General features: G+C 48.2%; 6 protein-coding genes across 7 annotated transcripts in view; 3 read left to right on the plus strand and 3 right to left on the minus strand.

Annotated features, from left to right (window-relative positions):
• LOC119843336 (butyrophilin subfamily 1 member A1-like) overlaps positions 1–21,420 on the plus strand; it is a 1,931,986-nt gene that overhangs the window by 884,459 nt on the left and 1,026,107 nt on the right. The window lies entirely within an intron of this gene.
• Positions 1–21,420, minus strand: part of LOC119843287 (zinc finger protein 850-like) — a 1,467,609-nt gene that overhangs the window by 293,716 nt on the left and 1,152,473 nt on the right. The window lies entirely within an intron of this gene.
• The window catches only part of LOC119843319 (zinc finger protein RFP-like), a 555,398-nt gene that overhangs the window by 218,283 nt on the left and 315,695 nt on the right, over positions 1–21,420 (minus strand). The gene's annotated exons all lie outside the window — the stretch shown is intronic.
• Positions 1–21,420, plus strand: part of LOC119843341 (E3 ubiquitin-protein ligase TRIM7-like) — a 430,179-nt gene that overhangs the window by 73,080 nt on the left and 335,679 nt on the right. The gene's annotated exons all lie outside the window — the stretch shown is intronic.
• LOC119843274 (zinc finger protein 850-like) overlaps positions 4,079–21,420 on the plus strand; it is a 1,382,451-nt gene continuing 1,365,109 nt past the window's right edge. The window contains exon 1 of the mRNA XM_043496623.1: positions 4,079–4,457. Within this exon, the coding sequence (XP_043352558.1) occupies positions 4,150–4,457 (308 nt within the window). The 5' untranslated portion in view covers positions 4,079–4,149. The remainder of the gene's footprint in view (positions 4,458–21,420) is intronic.
• The window catches only part of LOC119843356 (zinc finger protein RFP-like), a 1,128,717-nt gene continuing 1,128,571 nt past the window's right edge, over positions 21,275–21,420 (minus strand). The window contains exon 9 of the mRNA XM_043496845.1: positions 21,275–21,319. The gene's annotated coding sequence lies outside the window, so the exon portion shown is untranslated. The remainder of the gene's footprint in view (positions 21,320–21,420) is intronic.

A 21,420-nucleotide genomic window follows, 5' to 3' on the forward strand; every position in this document is an offset into this window, starting at 1 on the left:
TGGCCACATGGTGCTGATTTTCCTACTTTCCAGTTGGGAACTTATATTTAAAGGGAACTAAAGTACGTGAAACACGTTGTTTGCATTTCTGCCACCCATCAGCAATTGCTGTGGTAGCCACAGGGGTGTTAATGGGAGGGGAGCTGCTCCAAGGGTCAATCTTTCTAAGATGGAGTCCAAACTGTGAATATGTTTGACCCCCTCCCCCGCTGCAAGGGGTAAGGATTTATTTTTTCTCTGCTTCTCATTTAAAAAGCTAGAACCCTGCATCTGGCTGCCAGGGAGCATCAGGGCCTGGGGTAGCTAAATTACAGCTCAGTGGCCAGTTTGTCTTACATAGCTGCAACAGGGTAGCCAATGTGATGCAATAGCAGTAACACTGAACCCGATTCCCAGCTGCAAGGTTTCATTGACTTCAGTGGATCGCAGCCAACTGATAACTCCTGGAGATGTGGCCAGCTACAGAGCAGCCAGTGTAACTACTTGCATCCCCAAGAGCATCTCTAGTCAGTGCTTCCTTCCCACCATGGGCAACTTCCTTTTCCTGGGCCCAGGAAGCTGCTCCCGAGGCTATCCCAGGCCCCCTCAGTCTGGCCCTAGATTCCCCTCTTGCAGCTGAAATAGACAAATACACTGAGAGCCTGACAGACTGGAGTTCTCTATTTATCCTGGACCTTGTATGGGTGCTGGAGCCCCGGCGTTGGCTGCCCCCTGCAGAGTGCCAGGACTCTGCTAGAAGCGGTGATACTGGCAGGGGAACAGAAGTAGTAGCCAGGCCAAGAACAGGCACCAGAGTGAGCCAGGTCTAAAGGGACCTGAGGCCAGGTGGGGAGGGGGCAGTTGCAGTCAGCAGGTACAATTCTCACCCTCTTCCCAACGCTCCTCCTCCATTTTGCCCCTTTTCATTTTCTTTGATGGAGTTTCAAGCTTGGTATCTGCCACAAACCTTGTTTTTCCTTTTTTCTGTGCATGGGTGCAGAGACCTGTCCCCACCAATGCGGCTACTGTTCAAAGCATTCTGGGAATCATGACATTGGCACCAAGAGCTGCAAATGGCCCAGACTGAGGAATTTATCTCCCCGGTCTCCTCCCCACTGCTCCTGGATTTCACTTGTGTTGGCTTAAAATAATGGATGCAAGGAGGGGGAAATTGATACAGGCATGAAGAAAAGCAGCAGAAACTCTCTGGGAAGGATAGGAGGTTTTTCACCTTCCTCTGTAGCATGGGGCATGGGTGAGTTGAGGGAGGCTTCTCTGCTCCTTGAAGTCTTTAAACCATGATTTAAGGACTTCAGTAGCTCAGACATAGGTGAGGTTTTTTGTAGGAGTGGGTGGGTGAGATTCTGTGGCCTGCACTGTGCAGGAGGTCGGACTAGATGATCAGAATGGTCCCTTCTGACCTTAGTATCTATGAATCTATGATAGCATAATAAAATAACTCTGGGGTCTGTTCCCCTTAAACTGGGGGTTAGGCTGATCCTCCTGGCAATGAGACCCCAGATAGACTATCACTTTGTTTATATAACAAAGGCCTATATTTCCCCCTTCATACCAATACAATCTTTGCTCTTTCACACTCACCGCACAGCTGCAGTACAAAGGGGGCATTCACCTGCTGATTAAAATCATTAGAGGTAAAATCACTGAGGACAGATGGACCCAGACACTCAGATGGGACAATTTGTAGCATAGGCACCGACTTCCCCTCTGCCCCATGGGTGCTCGACCCACGGCCCCGCCCCCGCACCACCCTCACCCCACCCCAATTCCACCACCTTCCCCCAAGTCCCTGCCCCTGCTCCCCTCTTTACCACCTCCTCCCCCGAGTGTGCCGCGTCCCCACTCCTCGAAAGTCCTAAGGGCCGCCAAACAGCTGTTAGGCGGTGGGCAGAAAGCGCTGGGAGGGGGAGGAGTGGGCATGCCGCACGCTCTGGGGAGGGGCGTGGGGGCAGCTTGGCTGCTGGTGAGTGCGGAGCACCCACTAATTTTTCCCTGCGGGTGCTCCAGCCTCGCAGCACCCACGGAGTCGGCGGCTATGATTTGTAGCTTAGGATAAAAGTTGAAAGACTTCACTAAAAAGGCAACGTCTGGACTGACTTTAACTGACAGGGAGCCTGTAACTACTGAGGAGTTTCTAGCACATTCAGGCAGTACAGTACCTAACAAGTTCTCCCATCTCCCTTGGGCCTGTGCTTTAGCAGAGTCTGTGCTCTGTTCAGGAAGACCTGTGCTGTATCGACCTGAGCACAGGACGAAGGATCCCCTGTTCCTGCTCTGCCCCTCTGGGTGAAACCCATCCACAGCCTGGGGAGCCAGTGCAATCCCCATCCTGACTTAACTCCAAACCTGGAAGCAGCCCCTCTGCCCCATGGAAGAGGAAACCAGCACCACCAAGTGATGCAGAGGGGCTGCATTCAGCCTTCTAATGCTGGAGTCCTATGTCCTGGTCTCAGGATGGGGGTGTATTTCACTTTCCTAATCCCCCCTGTGCTTTATCTGCAGAGAACCTGGCTGCTGAAGTGAAGTGAAGTGAATTTCACTCTGGGTGACTGACCAAGTCACTTAGGAATTAATCCAAAGCCCTTTGAAGTGATTAGGAATCTTTCCACTACTTTCAAAGGGGAACCAGATCAGTTAATTAACTCTGCTCTTTATTTATTTATTAAATCTCCAGAGACCCACCAATCACTGTCTCCCTTCCAAAGAGCTATAACTATCTCAAGGACTCAGTTGCAGCCCCAGTATTGGGTACAACTGTTTCCCATTGCCAATGCTAATGCTCTTAAAACAAGATGGATGAACAGTATGACGCTTCCAGGTTTGAGGCACCTTCCCACTACCTGCCTCTAGTGTGAAATGGACTGCAACACAGCCCCCCAAAATCCACAGCCTCCGGCAACCCGAGCCCAGTCATCTGGATCCCCACCGACAAAGATTTTTTTAAAGAAACAAAAACAAAACCAATGCAAACCACACTGAACTACAAAGTTCCCCTCCATGGTTCTGCTACAGGATTTGAATCATGTCTTTGCAGATCCCCACTGAACACCCCACCACTTCAGATATGGGAATAATTGCTGTGAGTGGACCAGCTGCCACTTTGCCTGTGGGTTACACAAGTATTTGCTAGTCAGCCATAGCACATTTGTGATCAGGACTCCCAGCTCTTATTGCTGGCTCTGGTGAAGTCTAGCAGATAGCGACAGGAGAACCAAAACACATATCTGATGCTTTCAGAATAAAGCTAGTGGAGCTGACTGGCTAAGACCTGGGGCTTCCCTGTTGGAGACTGTGGTCCTATTCCCCATTTTGATTTCAGTGATCTTATGCAACTTCTTTTTAAGTTATTTGTAAAATGGGCAGCAAAGACATTCAATATTTGATTGCCTTCTAGAGCTGGGAACACACTGGCTTGGTCAGCAAAAAGAGCTGGGAAGTGCCTGCAAATACAAACAGCACTCAGTAAAGGTGAACTTTATACTCGTTTCCCTTTACCCCAACCCACGTGTTTTTAGCCTTGCTGACAGGGGCAGCGCTGGGCAGGGGAGCTGGTGGGGGCTGTAGCCACTCCAAAATTTGCAGGTTTCAGAGTAGCAGCCGTGTTAGTCTGTATTGACAAAAAGAAACTGAGTACTTGTGGCACCTTAGAAACTAACAAATTTATTAGTCTCTAAGGTGCCACAAGTACTCAGTTTCTTTTTCCAAAATTTGCCTTAGCGGCCTCCCCCATAACCACCCCTCCCAGCACAAGCCTGACATCCTCACTGCCCTGATACTGCTGGTCTGGAGCTGGTCCCTACAACCTGCTTGAACACCACCCCCAGCGCTGAGATGGCAAAGATCCAGGACTGTCAATCACCCACGTGGCCCAGGCCCAGCGTAACAAAGGAGGGCGGGGAAGTACCTGGTCTATCCTCCAATCACAGCCCGCTTTGCTCTTCGCACTGAGCCAATCATCGAGCAGAGCCGAACGCACCTTTAAACATCCTTCCCAGGCGGAAGCCCTCCTCCCGCTCGCCTGAGATGGCTGAAGTATAATAAGGAGAAGGCGGGACGTTCCCTCCAGTACCAATCAGACAGCTGGGGGTTGTGATAGGCAGGTGAGCGCGCCAATCAGGCAGCGGAGAGAGGCTCGGCGTATGTCTTTGGATGAGCTGGCTACACGGAGCCTCCGGAAGGGTTGGCCCGGGGATTCCCCGCCTCCTGCCAGGCCCGCTCCGGCCTGGGCTTTGGCTCCGCTCGGGGAGAATCGCGGCCGCTGGCTCCCGGCGAGATCCCCGAGCCCCGGCGGCTGGTGCTGGGAGCCCGGAGCCCTGGCTGCAGCCGGGAGAGGGGAATCTCCAGCCGGGCCCTTCCCGCGGCTCCCCGGGAGCCTCCCCCAGGGCAGAGCCCCCAGCCCGGCCAGGGCCCCCTTCCCGGCCCGGCCCCTGCCCCGGGGGGCCCCGCTCGGAGGGAAGGTAAGGGAGACCCGCCCCCCCCCGGGCTGCTCCCCGCGGAGCCGGCTGCGATTCCCTGTGTGTGTATCTAGGAAAGATGGCCCCCAAGTCCCATTGTGTGCAGGGCGGGGGGAAGCGACACGGGGTGGGGGGCAGAGGGGGACTGAAGAGGGGCGGGGTGTGGGTAAGGGGGGGCCAGGGAGGCAGGGGGCGGTGGTTGCACGGAAGGGAGGATGGGGCGATTCAGGGGGCAGAGGGGGAACGATGGGGCTGGGGGGGGCAGCGAGGCTGGAGTGGAGGGAGGATGTGAGGGGGGGTCACTGCGAGGGAAAGGGGGGGGATGTGGGGAGGCTGGAGGGAGACTGAGAGCAAGAGGAGACTGACAGGGGGAGGGGAGGGGAGAGACACAAGGCAGCTCCCCCGCCCCATGGGATAGGAGAGGGTGACAGGCTGCCCCGCCCAGCAACCAGAGAGTCTCCCCCTGCCCTCCCAGAAATGGTCAAACAAGCCGGGGGGCCGGGGGGGGGGGGGGAAGAAAGCAGGAGACTTTACGGAAGGGCTGAAAATTTACAAGGCAAATGTCCACACGCAATCCCTCCCCCACCCCTCTGCACATTCTCTGCTCCTAGTTTAAAGACCATCTCATTATTTGGGGGGTGGGGGGGTCTGACTCCTGGGGTTGACAGGACTGAACAGGGGCTGGTCTGATTTCGGTGCAGGATTCAGGATCAAACCAAAGTCACTGCGAGCCGCAAGGAGTGGAATTGGGGTTTGGTTCGGGTTCAGTGGCAGTCAGTGTGTTTAGTTCCTGGTTCAATACACCCCAAAATGGTTTCGTTACCAGGCAGTGTCCCAGAAGGGGGGCCCCTGCAGCTTGCTTCAGTGGGGAACTGTATTTGGGGCATGGGGCCTGTGTCAGGTGGGGCAGTTGGAGGGAGGAGCTGCACCAGGGGGTGAGGGTGCAGGAGAGAAGTTCTGTCTAAGAAGAAGAGTTGAGCAGCCTTTTAACTTGGGCTTGAAGAGTTATTGTTAACTTCTGGGACCGGGGTGCCCCCCACTTCTTTTCTCTCATCTCCCTCCCTGCTCCTGTTGGCTGCCACCTTCTCTTCTTCTACTGAGGCATGCCATTCTGGTAGCAATCACATGCCAGTGTGTTGTTTTATTTTTTATAATGATAGTAAGATCAGATTTCAGAGTAGCAGCCGTGTTAGTCTGTATTCATAAAAAGAAAAGGAGTACTTGTGGCACCTTAGAGACTAACAAATTTATTAGAGCATAAGTTTTCGTGAGCTACATTATGCTCTAATAAATTTGTTAGTCTCTAAGGTGCCACAAGTACTCCTTTTCTTTTTTAGTAAGATCAGAGTAGCTTTTATTTTATTTCAATTATTGAGCTGAAAAATTGCTGAAACTTTTTAACTGGTAACCATTTTTTCCCTCCCAAGTTTGATTCAGATTCACTGAGTAAGAGGAAAAATGATGGTTTAAGTCTGGTTCCAGTTTAGTTAAGCATATTGGTTCAACCTGGTTCTCTGGTTCTGTTCTGGTGTGAGTCCTGGTGGGCAAATGAAATCTGCAGCTGTTGAACTGTCCATGGGGGCTGCCAGGACAACCCCAACCCAGGGAGGCTCAGTCATAAGGGGGTGGAGGGGAGGGGGAAAGCTGGTTATTGCCAAGGGCTTATCTACACTGGTACTTTACAGCGCTGCAACTTTCTTGGTCAGGGATATGAAAAAACACCCCTCTGAGTGCTGCAAGTTTCAGCACTGTAACATGCCAGTATAGACAGTGCACCAGCGCTGGGAGCTACGCCCCTCATGGAGGTGAGTTTTTTTTTTTTTTTTTTAGAGTGCTGGGAGAGCTCTCTCCCAGCGCTGTGCCACGACTACACAAGCCATGTTAAAGCGCTGCCAATGAAGACATGCCCTAAGGCAGAGGAGGCTGGTGTCTGTGTCTTTCTCTGCTCATGATATTAGAGCCCTAGAGTTAGTTGAGCTTCCTGGGTCAGATGCTTCCAGGGATTTCTCTACACCCCCAACTCTGCCATCACCCCCTTCAGTGGTCAAACTGACTAAGATGACAAACATACCAAGAATATGCCAACATGTCACCTGAAGGTTCAAGTGGTGTTTCAACATCTAAACAGCCCGAAGCACAAATACAGCTACCTACTAAAGAAACAATGTCTCCCCAACCTAAATCCCAATGTTTGTTGGTCATTGTCAAAGCCAGAAGTACTTAATGAGGCTGTTAAGAATGCTGGAGGCACAACACGGTTCATGTGAACAAACATGGCTGTCACACACCATACTTTGTATTTAAGCAAGAGATACCACACACTACAAACTGAAGGCCACTGTTAAATGCATTGTCATTTGTTAATCTGGAAGTTGGACACTGGTTCCAAACAAGACCAGCAAATGCTCACTATCTTTCTGCAAGAAACTCAACTGACTGGTTAGAAGCATGCAGTGCGACGGTGAAAGACTCAGCAGTTGGAAAAAGTGAAGAACTCATCATTTTAAAACATTTGCATACATGATTGATGAATGCACTCATTCAAATGGGCATTAAGTCATTGTTTAGATTATCATGATGTTAGTGGTAGGCCCGTAGATACATTTCTAGATCTTCAGGTTATAGAAGACACATTGGCTGCATCTGTGACAACCCACATCTTAGAAGAGTTAAATGCTAGTAAATTGGACCCCAAACAGAGGCCTGCTTGTGCATTTGATGGGGAGCTGTGAACTTCCCTGGAAGACATGGAGTATGAGCTTTGCTCAGAGAAAAGTGTATCCCTAATATTTCCTATAAACACTGCAGAGGCCATCTTATGTGCAGTACCCAGAAAGATAATGGAGCAAATAATTAAGGAATCAATTTGCAAACAACTAGGAGATAATAAATTGATAAGTAACAGCATGGGTTTTTCAAGAACAAAGCATGTCAGACCAACCTAATAGCTTTCTTTGACAAGATAACAAACCCTTGGATGGGGGGAAGCAGTAGTTGGTATATCTTGTCTTTAGTAAGGCTTTTGATAGTGTCTTGCATGACCTTCTGATAAACAAACTAGGGAAATACAACTTAGATGGAACGACTATAAGGTGGGTACATAATTGGTTGGGAAAACTATCCCCAGAGAGTAATCATCAGTGGTTCACAGTCAAGCTGGAAGGGCATATCAAGCAGGGTTCCACAGGGGTTGCCCTTGGGTTCGGTTCTGTTCGAACATCTTCATCAGTGATATAGATAAAGGCACAGAGAGTGCACTTATAAAGTTTGCAGATGGCACCAAGCTGGGAGGGGTTGCAAGTGCTTTGGAGGATAGGATTAAAATTCCAAATGATGTGGAAAAACTGGAGAAATGGTCTGAAGTAAATAGGATGAAATTCAATAAGTATAAATGCAAAGTACTCCATTTAGGAAGGCGTAATCAATTGCACACATACAAAATGGGAAATGACTGCCTAGGAAGGAGTACTGCGGAAAGTGATCTGGGGGGTCACAGGGGATCACAAGCTAAATATGAGTTAACAATGTTACACTGTTGCAAAAAAAGCAAATATTCTGGGATGTATTAGCACAAGTGTTGTAAGCAAGACACAAGAAGTAATTCTTCTGCTCTATTTTGTACTGATACGGCCTCAACTGGAATATTGTGTCCAGTTCTGGGCGCCACATTTCAGGAAAGATGTGGACATACTGGAGAAAGTCCAGAGAAAGACAAAAAAAAAATTAAAAGTCTGGAAAACATGATCTATGAGGGAAGACTGAAAAACCTGGGTTTGTTTAGTCTGGAAAAGAGAAGACCGAGAGGGGACATGATAAGTTTTCAAGTAAACAAAAGGTTGTTACAAGGAGGAGGGAGAAAAAAATGTTCTCTTTAACCTCTGAGGATAACATAAAAACCAATTGGGCTGAAATTGCAGCAAGGGAAGTTTAGCTTGCACATCAGAAAAAACTTCCTAACTGCCTGGGTAGTTAAGCACTGAAATAAATTGTCTAGAGAGGTTGTGGAATTACCTTCACTGGAGGTTTTTAAGAGCAGGTTAGACAAACACCTGTCAGGGATAGTCTTAGATAATACTCTCTTCCTGCCTTGAATACAGGGGACTGGACTTAGAAGACCTCTCGAGGTTCCTTCCAGACCGGTGATTCTATGATCTACTCAACTAGCACTAGTACGAGCTGCAGAATCTTCAAAAGACATTTAAAAAGCCATAAATTTAATGCCTTTGTTATACTCTCTTTTTCAACAAAAGTCCAAAAAGACTGAACGTCTTGAAAAAACTAGAAGATGCTCCGGGACTGAAGTTCAGATTAGTCCAACCTGGGAAATCCTACTGGTTTTCTCATGAGTGATTCTTGGCTGTTGTCTTAAAATTACTGCTACCATTATTACTGAGTTTGGAAAGTATCTACCACAATGGGATGGATCTAAGTAGTGAGGTGGGTGGACTACTTTTGCTACTACGTTCAGAGAAGACAATCACCATTCTCTCTCTTGTAAGTCTACTGTTAAAACCACTTGGATCATTAAACAATGTCATCCAGGCATCTGCTACAACACTAGTAGACCTTTGTCCAGCAATAGAAGTTATACTTGGATCAATCAGAGAGATATCCATTGAAAACGTACTGGAAGAAGCAAAGACTTCAGTCCAGAAGTTGACTAATGAAGGCACTTACGTTGAATCCTTAAGTGAAGGGGAGAAGAAGTGTTTGTTAAGCCAGCTGAAAAAGTACACAGACTTGATTCTTACAAATCTACAACAGAGACTTCTGGATTCCATTCAGTCTTTTACAGATGCCTATCTTATAAAACACCGACAGTTGAGTGGAGTGATGCACTACCAGAAATGGGGCTGAGATGCAATCAGGACAGAATAGAGAATTTGAACACAGAATGGAATGTCATACGATAAATGAATGAAGATTGCACTTCAGCTTCTTTTTTATCGTCATTTTATGCTACGTTTCCTGGGCTGAAAGAAGTAAGAATTCATCTCTTGCTACTCCCAGTCACAACAGCTACAGTTGAGTGTTCTTCATCATTGAATAGAATTTTATCTTCTGAAAGAAGTCGCCTTCTGCCTGATCATGTGAATGAACTAATGAGCATATCACTTGAAGGACTGGAAGTTCTGTACACAAAGGAAGTCACCAAAGATGAACGCATTGCATTCAAGAAGTTCACTAACAGAGTTGTGCAAAATTATAGCAAGAAACGAAGAAGGATGTAGATGTTGTGCTTCATAGAAGGCTTGAGTAGCCAATTTTAATTTTTTACAACCGGAGTTAAATCTAATTAAATGAAAAAAACGTTTCACAATCAGTTTTTAGTATGATGCAATACAGCCCACCTTTACCCTCACGGTTTCACTTCTTGGCCCTCATCCTTCCTGTAAATTTGAACACTCCCCAAATATCAATTCCTGGGAAAAATACTAGATGCTTCTGCCTCCTCCCTTATGATCTGGGAGCCTAGACTGAGCAGCTGCTGCTTCCTCAGCAGAGTCTGTGTCAGGGAGAGACTGTCATTATAGCTCCCTCTGTGCCCAGCTCAGGTGGGGACTTTCCCCAGTGCCGGGAACTAGGCCCCTGGGGCTGTCCTGGGCTCTGCCAACATCAGCTCCTGAGTCAGAGCCTGCAAGTGAGGAGAGAAACCTGGGGGAAAGGGCTGAGGCCAGGCAGGAAAGTGACATTCCGCTGGTGAGTTTGTACCAGAAGGGGAGGGGCTCCCTATATGTCTGCAGCTCCCAGAGGTACTGCCCTCAGAACCACACCCGCTCTCTCAATGGCGAGCAAACGCCCATGGGAACAGGACAGTCACCAGTTCTCCCAGGGAGAGGGAAGGAGATTGAAAGGGGCAGCAGGAGCAAGAAATGGGGAGCGAGGTTCCCAGTTTCCTGACCCGCCGGGATCCATTCCCTGCATCACCCCTGGGCAGACTGACTCTCCTGGGAACAAGGGGAGGAGCTGACAGAGGAAAAGCCGGGTTTTGCCCTGTCTGAGTCCCCATGCTGCTGGGGATACGTGCTGTCCTCAGGGCCAGTGTCAGGGGGGGAACCCCCCAAAGTGGCTCCTTTGATTCTGCCCTTTCCTATCATTTGTCTTAGAGATTCTGTCCCTGGGGGCGGGGGGTTAAAAGTGTCCCGGTGGGTTCAGTGCTGGTGGGAGGGGCCGGGTCTGTGTTGTAATAAAGTGACTGAGGGTTTTTTAAGCTAAGCATTTTCCCAGCATGGCAGAGTCCAGAACGTCTGTCTGCAGGGAGGGAGCCTGGGGGGAATCAGGGTGTGAAATAGACTCAAGCTCCTTCTGAAACCTCCCCCATCTCCCCTCTCGCCCTGACAGGCTGAGGAATCACATCCACATTTCGCTCCTGATGGTCCCATCCTCCTAGGAAACAGGGAAGGGAAGTGGCTGTGGTGGAGCCAGCTCAGGTAGGGGATTTTCAGGGATCTGCAGGGTGGGTTGTTGTGAAGGGGGAGGGGAGGAAATACACAGGGTGAGACAGGGAGGGGACACGGTGCGGTAAGCCTGCTGGGACATGTTCAACCTGGGCCTGATTTTCAGAACAGGCCCATTGGCAGGGCATGAACAGTCCCCCATTTCTGAAAGAGGGAATGCTACAGTTACCATATTTCAAGTTCCCAAACAGAGGGGAGGGGTGGGGGGAGTTCTATTTTGACTGTACGGTTTCTTTCCGCTTTGAATAGCTAACATTTATAAACAACAAGCGTAAATGGCCTCAAATATGAATGTAAATCAAATTTAAATGTACCTCTTTGCATGCAGTCAGTCCTTTTCTACTGCGTGTCTTCCTGCTGTGCCCGTGAATATGTCTCTGTAGAGCGTATCTTTCTCAGCAGTGGTTGATTGCTCATCAAGTAGCCATGAATGTCTTTGCCAGATGTGTGCCTGAAGTTGAGCTGTACAAACAGGATCCCTTTCAGCAACTCAGCAGTCGATATCATGCCATCCTTATTTCTGGGCTGCTGCTGGTGGCGGCACTGCTTTCAGGGCTGGGTGCCCAGCCAGCAGCTGCCGCTCTCTGCTAGCTCTGAAGGCAGTGCCGCGGCCAACACCGGCAGCACAGAAGTAAGGATGAGAAAACCAGTTAACATGCATGGCGCTGTTGGGGCACGCCAGGAATAGCAGTTCATCCAGATTCAGTGCTGGAAAAAGGATGAGCCAGGAAAAAATCACAGATATTTGTTCATATTTCAAAAATCTGCCCGGATGGAGATCAGAGGGCCAAAAAAGATGTCATGTCTGGGAAAACCCAGGTGTATGGTAACCCTAGGGAAAACCCCATGGACAGGGCTAGGAAAACTGACCAGATTCTCAGTGCTGAAGCCTGAACCCACTAGCCAGAGGCTACCATATTTCCCAGTAGCCAGAGGCTACCATGAAATATGAAGGTCTTGGGATTCCGGTCCTTGTCCCCTGCTTGGGACAGGATTAGTTGGTAGCAGGCACTGAGGGGAGAAACTGATGTTATTTCAGGGTTCGGTGACCTTCAAGGATGTAACTGTGTATTTCAACAAGGGGCAGAGGGCTCTGCTGGACTCCAGTCAGAGAGCCCCCTATAGGGACATCATGCAGGAGAATTATGAGACTGAAATCTTGCTGGGTAAGGGATTCCTGTGCTCTCAGCTATTAGAAGCTGTGAGGTCTGCATTTCTGAATCTGGTCAGGTTCTTCCCTGCGCAGTTGGATTTGGGGAGAATGGGTCGCATAGTCCACAGCTCCAGTGTGAGAGACACTTTCATCTCCATATCCCCTTGAAGGGAACAGGGGAGGCAGAAACCTAATGGACATGCTAATTCATCTCCATCTCCCCAGCTTTCAAGGGGCCAGAAGCAGGGTATTGTCCTGCCTGTATTGTTTCTCCTTCACACACCGTTCACCTGCCATCTTGGGACTAGCTCCATCCGTGGGGAAGGTTCTTGGTGCTGCATGCTTGGAAATAGGCAGGAGTTTAACATCTGAGGAGTGTATGTGTGTGTGTCAGCAAATCCCCCCAGAGCGCACCTATCCTGAGAACTCCTAGTGAGGGCATGACAACATCCCACCGCCCCCAGATATCTGCTGCTCCCAAGGGGTCGGAGTTACCACAGTCCCATGTAGGGTCAGGTTAAACTCAGGGAATGATACTCTACCAAGGCTCCATGCACCCTGATCTTGCCTGATTTTATCCCCTGTGCAGGATTCCCCATTACCACACCTGAGCTGATCACCGAGTTGAAACGAGGGGAAGAACCAGGGGATCTCTAGGCCTCCAAGGAAAGGGAGATCCTGAGAGGCACCCACACTGGTGAGGAGTCTGTGAAACTGACAGAGAAACCATCTGGTGAGTGAAGGAAAAAGCCTCGACTCCTAAAAATGTGCTGTGAGCAAGAGTCCCCAGTTCTGCCCCGTCCCACCTAGGTCAGGGCTGCAATCAGCAGGTTTCGTGGCATCAAGGCAAATATCAGTTGTGGCTTCCCACCCATCCTGTTAGTTGTCAGGAGTTTCCTCCCTGACTTTACTTCCCTAGGAGCGTTTGGATGGGATGTGGAGGTAGAATCCAGTTTCTGAGGCTTTGTGTACGCTACAGAGTTAGGTCGACATAAGCTGCCTCATTATGGAGATGTCTACAATACAATGTTCTTCCCACTGCTTTAACTCGCCCGCTTCACCAGCCTAATAAATCCACCTCACCAAGAGGCATAGCGCTTAGAGTGACGCAGTGTCAGTGTAATCACTGCATTGCTTATGTCAACTTCAGTGGCATCCGGGAGGTGTCCCACAATGCCCCACAGTGACTGCTCTGGTCACGGTTTTGAACTCTGCTGCTTGGCAGCCAGGTACATGCCCCTCCCTTTTTAAAGCCTGGGAATTTTTGAAATTGCTCTTCCTGTTTGCTCAGCGTGGAGAGCTCACCTAGCAACTGCCCAGCTGAGCATGCCAGCTCCACGCGGAAGACGGGCTCCTGCCTGGAGTACGCCGGAGGTGGTGGATCTCCTGGGCCTATGGGGACAGGATGACGTGCAGGCACAGCTCCGAAACAGCCGTAGGAACTTCGACATCTACAGCCAGATTGCTCGGGGCATGGAGGAGAAGGGCTACGACAGGGACCCGCAGCAGTGCCGCGTAAAAATCAAGGAGCTGCGGCAGGCGTACCAGAAGGCAAAGGAGGCAAATAGTCGCTCCGGGGCGGAGCCTCAGACATGCCGCTTCTACAAGGAGCTGCATGCTATCATCGATGGCGACTCCACCTCCACCGCCAAGCGTCCCATGGATACTTTGGGGGACCTGGAGTCACAGGGCATTGGGGTGAACCCTGAGATCGAGGTGATGATCAAGGAAGAGGAGGAAGAGGAGGAGGAGGAGTATGGGGGACAGGCGACAGGAGGATCCGGCGGCGTGGCGAGCCAGGACTTCTTTTTGACTCCTGAGCAGTCTAGCCAGTCCCAGCAGTCCAGCCCCGGTGAGCCTGATGCAGGGGAGGGAACCTCTGGTAAGTACTCAGTTTGCTTCAGTACTGCAGAGATACATCTGCTCATGTACAGCTTTTTTTTAATAGGCTAGAAAAGGAAGTGAAATAACCAAGAGAGGTACAGTTGCTATCTGCTTCTCATTCCCCTGTACAATTAGGCAGAGGGGGCCCTTCAGCATAGTTTGTTTATTCACTCCAGGATGTCCTGTGAATCCTCCATAGAGCTCTCTAGGAAACTTTTCTGGGAGGTAGTCTGCAGTCCTCTGCCGAAGGTTTCTTGGGAGGGCTGCTTTGTTTCTTCCCCTGTGGTAGGACGCTTTGCCACGCCACTCAGCAATTACTTCATCAGGCACCATTGCAGCGCACAGGCTAGCAGCATAGTGACTCGGTCTGCAGCCAGGAGCTGTTCCCTTTCAGCCTGTTACTCTCTGGAGTGAGAGATCAGCTACACCACCTGTGGAAATGGGGCTTGTATGCAGTACAATAGCCCTATCTGCTTGTACTGGTGCCCCAGTGCTACTGCCTCCTTATTGTCCCAACTCCCACTCCACCCCCTGGCCATACTCGCCATGGGTGGGGCTGCCACTGTGCTCCAAGTCCCAAGGGGAAGTGAGGATGTTGTGCTTGTAACTTGTTTTGATCAAGGGGAGTAAATGCACTGGCAACGGTACCTCTGTCCATTATTTCTTTAGCAGCTGCAAATGCGGCCTTGAGGGCCTCTCCATCCACCCCAGAGGAGCGGCTGGGCCAGGTGAGGAGGAGAAAGAAGAGGACAAGGGAAGACATGTTTCAGGAGGTCCTGCGAGCCTCCCGTGCTTCGGAACGCGAGCAGAGGGCTTGGAGGGTAATGATCAATGACAAAATGCAGAGGGATAGCGAGGACAGGAGAAACGGGCAGCAAGAGATGATCACATTGCTCCGGGAGCAGACAGACATGCTGCGGTCTCTGATTGAACTTCAGGCTGAACACATCCGTGCTCGCCTCCCCCTGCAGCCCATAGAGAACTGCATTCCGGGACCTCCCTTTACTGGCCTCCACGTATCTTCTGGCCCTGTAGCAGTACCCCAGGCACTCCACCCCACGGAAGATTACACACAATGACAGCTGCACAAACACCCAGCTGTGAGAGCATCTTGAGTGTATGTGCTTGTGAATTCTCTCTTCCTTCCCTTTCAAAGATACTTTCCCCTGTATGTATGAAGTTTTTACTTTAGCATTACCTAGGTATGTTTGCATAGGTGTGGAATAAAAATGTAAATTCAGTTTTCATAAGTATCTTTATTAGTCTCCAGCCAGGGGTACCTGAAGAGCGTGGGGCCATGGATTTGGCAAATAACTATAGGTATATAAAGGTCTATTATTAAGGGTCAAAGTCTGACTGTGGATAGACTTGTTGCACCTATTTAACTCAAAGGGAGGAGCACATCTGTGTTCAAGGGCCAAAATTGTTACTAAGATACTGCTTCAAAAAGTAGTGACTCCTGTGTACCAGTCCACATGATGGTCAAATGACCTGAAAACATTTAGGGACTGAGGCTGACTTACATGAAGGGCCCTTTTACGCAGCTTTGACTGTGTAAATGCTGTACATGAGCAGATGTGTCTCTGCAGTGGGCATAAACATCAGTTCCTCCCACATCAAGGCCCCTTTATGCCGATTGAGTTGTGTAAAAAAGGACTTTGTGTAAATGAGAATCGGGCTTCGTATTTTAAAAAAAATAAACTTTTTTTTTTTTTTTACAGAAGAGTAGAGAAATTAATGCATCTATTTTTTGTTTTTGCATTTACAAACCTAAAAACAGCCTTTTTAAAAAAAAAAAAATCCTGTACCAAAAATATAATTTGGGCTCTGGTTCTTTAATCCCAAAATGGAGCCCGGAGCAAATAGCTATGCCTAAAAGGTAAGATCCTAATGGCAGAGATGTATAAAATAGGACTGTTACAGAACCTTTAACCATCGCAGCACTGTTATGCAATGGAGCTGAAACAATACATATTTCCATAAACTCACCCTTTCAAACTACACAAAGTGAGATGTATAAAAATAGCTATTGCACTAGTTTTAATTATGAATTAAATTGTTACAGAGCTTGGAACTCTTACAGCCTATATAACCATATTAAAAACTTTCAAGCCGTTTCTGGCTTATTTTAGTATCAGAGTTTGAAAGAAAACAATACTTAATATGCATGAGCTCTCCATCTTATGTTTAGGATTCCTCTTTCCAATAATAAATACTCCCACACATGTGTATTAAGAAAAAAAGATCATGAATAATTAGTGTGAAATACCTGTTAAAACTGTGGTATCGCTACTGAAAATGTAATTTTATACAGCACTACAAATATAAAATAAAATATGCATGAATAATCATAATACTCACCATCAGTGGCAGGTCCTCTGCTGGACAAGGGACTTGGAATTTGGAGCAAGTTCAGTCAAGGCAATGTCAAGGTTCCTTCCTCACTCTGAACTCTAGGGTACAGATGTGGGGATCTGCATGAAAACCACCTAAGCTTATTTTTACCAGCTTAGGTTAAAACTTCCCTAAGGTACAAACCATTTTACCTTTTGCCCTTGGACTTTATTGCTGCCACCACCAAGCGTCTAACAAATATATAACAGGGAAAGAGCCTGCTTGGAAGTGTCTTTTCCCCCCAAAATCCTCCCCAAACCCTCCACCCCCTTTCCTGGGGAAGGCTTGATAAAAATCCTCACCAATTTGCATAGGTGAACACAGACCCAAACCCTTGGATCTTAAGAACAATGAAAAAAGCAATCAGGTTCTTAGAAGAAGAATTTTAATTGAAGAGAAAAAAAAGTAAAATCACCTCTGTAAAATCAGGATGGTAAATACCTTACAGGTAATCAGATTCAAAACAGAGAATCCCTCTAGGCAAAACTTTTAAGTTACAAGAAGACACAAAAACAGGAATCTACATTCCATTCAGCACAGCTTATTTTATCAGCCATTTAAACAAAACAGAATCTAATGCATATCTAGCTAGATTATTTACTGAGTTCTAAGACTCCATTCCTTTTCTGTTCCTGGCAAAAGCATCACACAGACAGAGAGAACCTTTTTTTCTCCCCCCTCCAGCTTTGAAAGTATCTTGTCTCCTCATTGGTCATTTGGTCAGGTGTCAGTGAGGTTATCCTAGCTTCTTAACCCTTTACAGGTGAAAGGGTTTTTCCTCTGGCCAGGAGGGATTTTAAAGGTGTTTACCCTTCCCTTTATATTTATGACAGCAAGAAAGCCCTGTTTACCCCCCACCCAGCTCCCCTCCCCATGCCCTCTCCAACACCCCTCATTTCCCCTTCCCTGATCCCCCAATCACCCCCCACCCAGGTCCCCTTCCTCTAGCCCCCCTGCCCAGCCCAAAGAAGCTCCCACAGCCCCACTCAGTGAGCTCAGATACCGGCACCTACTTGTTCACCCTCATGGCCCACTAACTCCATCCCTGTGCTGCTGGAGCTGCAGCTACACAAGCAGCCATCCAGGGACACACTGGAGCCTGGCGTAGCTGGGGTGGCCCTACGCTGGGGAGTGGGCATGGCTCCAGCATTTCACCTTTGCACTGGGCAGGGTGGTTATGGGAGTAAGAAGGGGGTGCTAAGGGAAATTTTGGGGTGGCTATAGCCCTTGAAATTCCCCCCTAGTGCTGCCCCTGATCACAAAATTTATTAATAAAACCCCATACCCCCAGCCCTAGAAAGCAGAGAAGTATCAGACATTTTCTCCCCCAGTTTACAAGGTAATTGGGAAGCTGCACAAGATCACTTCAGGTGGAACTGGGAAGAGAACCCAGATCTCCAATGTGGAAAGTCCAGGCACTAGCTACTCATTTCTACTGCCTTTTAGGATGAATGCATGAAATAGACACAACCTGGTTACGTGTCACTACCCACCACTGCACAATGGAGCCAGGAAGAGAGCACTAGAGTTGTGATCTCTAATATTCTAATCTGTCTAGTATTTGTGGACTTGCTGGCACAGTTTATGTGAAGTCCCACTAGGGTGACCAGATAGCAAGTGTGAAAAATCAGGATGGGGTTGAGGGGTAATAGGAGCCTATATAAGAAAAAGCCCCAAAAACTGGGACTGTCACTATAAAATCGGGACAGCTGGTCACCCTAAATCCCACTCTGGTGTTTGGCCTCAGAAATAATGGCAATTCCTCCTAAAGTTCAAGTGGTGGGGACATGTGCTGGGAACCGGAGAGGCCAGGCTATTAACCCTGCAGCTGTGGGAGTGGGGATTGAGTGGTTCTACTTGATCTATATTTCAGTTTTCTTTTTTTAATAGTTCAATTCACATGATAGTTAAAAGTGTTATAATCTGTTGATTGTGGGGTGATGTGCCATAAAATCCCATGGTTCCAAACTGTGAACATCTGCCACGCGCGGACAGGTTTGGAAATTGAGAAGTAAAGTGACCCAACCCGCTCTCTCCTGTTGAACAATTCCCGATGTGCATGTTTATATAAAGCACGTGACCCAGAGTGCAGGCTCAATAGCCTGCATCCTACTGTAAGATGTTGCTATCATCATAATGACATACAGAGAGGTCCTCATTGGTATTGGGATACCCCACCCCCACCCCCAAATCACTTATGTCAACCCATGTCTGCCTTCAAAAATCACAGCTGGAAAATGAAAGAGAAATGAAACATAGAAAACATGCATCTTGTTTATTTACCTTAAGTGAATGTCAGGTTAAAAGGAGCTGAGAGGAACTTTTATAACCAGAATACATGGTAAAAACATCCAGAAATCTGAAGAAGTGTTGTTCTGAAAGGTACTGAAGTGGAAATATTGGCCCCGAACTATGGGGTTGAATTAATGTTAGTCACTCACTTTCAGAAATATTTTATAGATCTCGCCCTCATGTTCCCTCTCCTCTCTTTTCTTTAATTTCATGAGCTTTACACATCATTTTCTCTAGCACTCCTTTCCCATATGTTTATTTCTCTGCATCTCCCTAACCCTTCTCTATTCCCATCACAGATCATTGTGCTCCAGGGTCCCAGTTATCTCCCCTGAGTTTATCCCTTCCTCTCTTTTTGCCCGCCCCAGAGCATTTCCCTTCTCAGGACAATTTTGCTTTCACTCTTCATTTGAGTTTCCCTCCACTTTCTCCAAACTTCTGTCTTTATACTGGTTTTACTTTATTTTTCTTCTTTTATTCTTTCATTTCTTTCCCCCGTTTTGGTTAAACCTACCCTGTACTTGACTCTCCACACCTTCATCCAGCTGACATCACCCCACCCTCTAGCTGCTTCCGACTATAGCATTCCTTCCCTCATGACTTGTAGGTTACACTCTCCAGTTTCTGGGTCTCCTCTCCCAGGCTCCCTGCTGCTGTGGAGACTCCAGCTTTTCCCCAAAACCCCAAATCCTAATTAATTAATTCTGTGTCCCTACCACCCCCATATCTTCCTGTCCCTAGCCCAGCTGTTAATTCTACTCCTTAACCCCCATATCACTTCTGCCCCCAGCCCCTCCCTCAGTTCTGACCTGCAGCCCCCCCAATCTGCCCCTCTACTCCTCCTGCAGCTCCAAGGGTTCTTCCCTCATCTCCTCCCATCATTGGTGCTGCAGGGAGGGGGAGGAGCTTTCAGGGGCCATAGAGATGAGAAATCAGGGGTTGGGTAGACAGGGGTCCTCCAGGGGCATAGAAAGAAGACAGAGCACTAGTTAGATGGGAATCCTCCAGGTCATAGAGACTAGGATGATTGTGGCTAGAGAAGCCCATTTTTCCATTCCCAGTGGGTTCTTTCCCCCCCCCCATGTCAGTGACACTGTCTGACCAAGGATCCCCAGAGTCCTGTATCATAGAGGACAGTAGCAAACATGCTGCACAATCTCTGGGGCAATGACGAGATTGGCTTCTCTACCTCACCTAATGCTCTCTGTGTGATATATGCCATCATGTGCCAGCAATGCCCCTCTGTCATGTACATTGGCCAAACCGGACAGTCTCTAAGCAAAAGAATAAATGGACACAAATCTCATATCAGGAATCATAACATTCAAAAGCCAGTAGGAGAACACTTCAATCTCTCTGGTCACTCAGTTACAGACTTAAAAGTGGCAATTCTTCAACAACAAAAAAACTTCAAAATCAGACTCCAACGAGAAACTGCATAACTGGAATTAATTTGCAAACGATACCATTATATTAGGCTTGAATAAAGACTGGGAGTGGCTGGGTCATTACACAAATTGAATCTATGTTTGCAATCTAATTTCCCCATGTTAAGTATCCCCCTACTGTTACTCACACCTTCTTGTCAACTGTCTGAAATGGGCCATCCTGATTATCACTAAAAAGTTTTTTTTTCCTCCTGCTGATAATAGCTCATTAATTAGCCTCTTAGAGTTGGTATGGCAACTTCCACCTTTTCATGTTCTGTGTGTGTGTGTGTGTGTATATATCTATCTATCTTTCTATTGTATGTTCCATTCTATGCATCCAATGAAGTGAGCTGTAGCCCATGAAAGCTTAGGCCCAATTAAATTTGTTAGTCTCTAAAGTGTGTGACAAAGCTCTGTCCTTGCCTCTGTGGGTCCCGCATTTCCTGGCAGATTTCACTAGCCTCAGAGGCTCACTGTGACCCTGCATGTAACCCTTCTCTCTCTAGAGACAAGGGTCACAGTCTACTGAGCCATTTTCATCATAAGCCAGCGAGGGAGGTGAGGAGAAGTTGTCCTTCCTTTCACAGTCTCTGTTGTCTCTCAGTCTTAATGATTAATCAGGGGGAAGCCCCCCCCCCCCCACTCCAGTCTCCAGACCAGGGACCCTAACAATATCAGCTATGGTAGCTGACCTTTTAGAAACAGGACATGTACAATTCCCTGGGCTACTTCTCCCACAGCAGCCCTCGCTTCCTCAAGCTTCACTTCACCCTTACCTCAGGGCCTCCTTCCTTGTGCCTGATATGGTGTGTACTACTCAGCCTCTCCAACAGCACAACTTCCTCCCACAGCTCCTGACATGCCCACCCACCTGACTAACTGGGAGGCTTTTAACTAGTTTCAGCCAGCCCCTGATTGGCTTCAGGTGTCCCAATCAACCTAGCCTTCTCCCTGCCTTCTGGAAAGTTCTTAATTGGCCCCAGGTGTCTTAATTGACCTGGAGCAGCTTCCATTTCACTTAACCTGCTACCATGGATTTGTTTAGCCTGAAGCTAATATATCTATCTCCCACTACTTTTCTATAGCCATCTGGCCTTGCCCCATCACAGATGCCACAAGTACTCTTCGTTCCTAATGCTCTCTGTTGTTTGACACCAGAGACTGCACAGACTTGAGACTTCATGATAGAAAGTCCACAGGAGGAGATCATAGAGACTACACTCTCTGAGGCTAGAGAGGCTGATTTCAGGGTCCCTAGTGGGATATTCCTCTCCCTCCCTCCTCCCCCCCGTGGTCTCAGGGACACAGGCGGAGCCAGGATCCTACCCCCAGCACCCAGAGCCAGGGTCAGATTC

The sequence above is a fragment of the Dermochelys coriacea genome, chromosome 14, assembly GCF_009764565.3.
Source record: "Dermochelys coriacea isolate rDerCor1 chromosome 14, rDerCor1.pri.v4, whole genome shotgun sequence".
In the NCBI taxonomy this organism is placed as follows: Eukaryota; Metazoa; Chordata; order Testudines; family Dermochelyidae; genus Dermochelys; species Dermochelys coriacea.